This window comes from Bison bison, unplaced genomic scaffold (assembly GCF_000754665.1).
Source record: "Bison bison bison isolate TAMUID 2011002044 unplaced genomic scaffold, Bison_UMD1.0 scf7180017864385, whole genome shotgun sequence".
Taxonomy (NCBI): Eukaryota; Metazoa; Chordata; class Mammalia; order Artiodactyla; family Bovidae; genus Bison; species Bison bison.
The window spans coordinates 2,038,455-2,040,449 of record NW_011494957.1 but is presented as its reverse complement, the minus strand read 5'-3'; the positions used below and the strand labels follow the sequence as shown (position 1 = coordinate 2,040,449).

Below are 1,995 nucleotides of genomic sequence, written 5' to 3'. Positions count from 1 at the left end.
CACAACAAACTCAAGAAAAAGGGAAGCAAGCTATGTAACAGGTAAGAGGATGGAGAGTCAGAGAGCTGAAGTGACCCCTGACATGTGGAGCTGACACTAGAATTGGGACTTTGAGATTTCCAGTTCACAGCTTGTCCCATGCCATCCTATTTCTTTGAACCCCCTGCCTTCACTGGGAGAGCCACTTACATAGTCTGGGATGTTCTACATCAGCCCTTATTCCCCAAATTCGTTTCAGGGGCCTCTCTTGTGTCTTCACAAATAATGAAATAAAGTTGGAGGCTCATAGAGTGGGCAATGATGACCCATTGTGTTAGCAGCTTTGATAGCTGCACCCAACGTTGGCCACCAATGATCCTTACCCCCTGGTATTCATGTCCTCGGACCCCTACATAGAAGTGGCCTGACCTGTGCGACCGAGTCAGTACTGCAGGAGTGACCGCGTATGCCCTCTGAAGCCAACTGTTAATGGCGCTGCAGCTTCTGCCTCCTTTCAAATCCCTGGGGGAAGTGCCCTCAGCTCTTATGCTTTGCAGGTTGCCAGCAGAGGGCTGTGCAAACACCCAAGCAGCCCTGTGGGGAAGCCCACACTTAAGGAACTGACAGCCCCGACAGCCGGCACCACTTGCTAGCGTGAAAGTGAGCCACCTTGGAAGTGGACTCTCCAGCCCCCACCAAGCCTTCAGAGGACTGCCTCTTGGGCTAACATCTGACGATAGGCTCATGAGAAACCCCAAGTCAGAATCACCCAGCAAAGTGCTCCCAAATTATTGACCCACAGAAACTGTGAGCTATGACCAATGTTTATGTTTGTTACACAGTGGTAGATAAACTGGATTTTTTTTTCAGAGCTGTACCATATGGGCTGTGGGTAATCTTAACTACAGAGAGGTGTTAGGGGCTTAAGGAAGCATTTTAAGTAAATTGTTTTTTGTGTTGTTTTTGTTTTCCACCAAAGAAATCGGATTCTCAGTTCGACCTTAGAGGGTTTTGTACAGTTTAACTAGAAATGCATTTTCTCTTTAATGCTTTTCTAAATGAGTGCCGCTCTAAACTGAGAACATTTGCAAGTCTGAAGAGCAAGGCTCGTGAACTGGCACTCACTCAGGCACCCTTAAGTCATCTCACAGCCCTTTGGACCCCCGCCTTCACTGTCGCTTTTGGGTCTCTGGGCCATGGCTTTGCCTGCCCTTTGGAAAAGCCTGAACAAGGGGAAATAACGAAACAAATCTACTAGGAAGGGGAAAGGATAGAGACCCCACTAGATGTTGGAAGTGGAAATCTTAAAATCATTTGCAAAACATCAGCCCCAACACCCGCTGGGAGGCTGAGCCGTCACCTCTTCTCCCTGTGTCTCCACCCACTGAAGTTCGCTCCTAGAAAAATCTGCTCATGTCCCCAAGAGCTCTGGAGAGGATCTTGGCGTAGAGAGGCTGTTGTGCCTACTGGGAGGGTGGGAGCCAGGGTTATACCGGCTCCTTGGCGCGTTTTCTCTGAGCTGGACGAGGCTGCGTGTGGACCTCCGAACGGTGGCCCGAGACGAGGCGCCCTTGCGCTGGCGGGAGGAGCCTGGAGGTGGGACCCTGAAGGCGCGCCTCGCCGGCAAAGGCAACCCGCGCGGAGCGCGCACGGCCAGAGCGCCGGCGCCTCCAGCATGGAGTGGGAGCTCAACTTTCTGCTCTACCTGGCGCTCTTCTTCTTTCTGCTCTTCTTACTTTTCCTCCTGCTCTTCGTGGTCATCAAACAGCTGAAGAACTCGGTGGCTAATACGGCCGGGGCGCTCCAGCCCGGGCGCCTCTCCCTGCACCGGGAGCCTTGGGGCTTCTCCCGCGAGCAAGCGGTGTGACGGCCGCCGCGCGGACACTGGCGGGAGGGCATGGAACTGTGCGGGCACCGGGCTGGGGCTCGGCCTCGATTCTCTGGCCGCACGGCAGCCCGGGTTCTAGGGCCAGGCTCGGCTGCCTCGCTGGCAGGTCCGTTTGGGCATGGGAGCTG

General features: G+C 54.0%; 1 protein-coding gene across 1 annotated transcript in view; it reads left to right on the top strand.

Moving 5' to 3' along the window:
* The first annotated feature begins 1,876 nt into the window (after window positions 1–1,876).
* Window positions 1,877–1,995, top strand: part of TMEM155 (transmembrane protein 155) — a 5,661-nt gene continuing 5,542 nt past the window's right edge. The window contains 1 exon segment of the mRNA XM_010858344.1: window positions 1,877–1,973. Within this exon segment, the coding sequence (XP_010856646.1) occupies window positions 1,877–1,973 (97 nt within the window).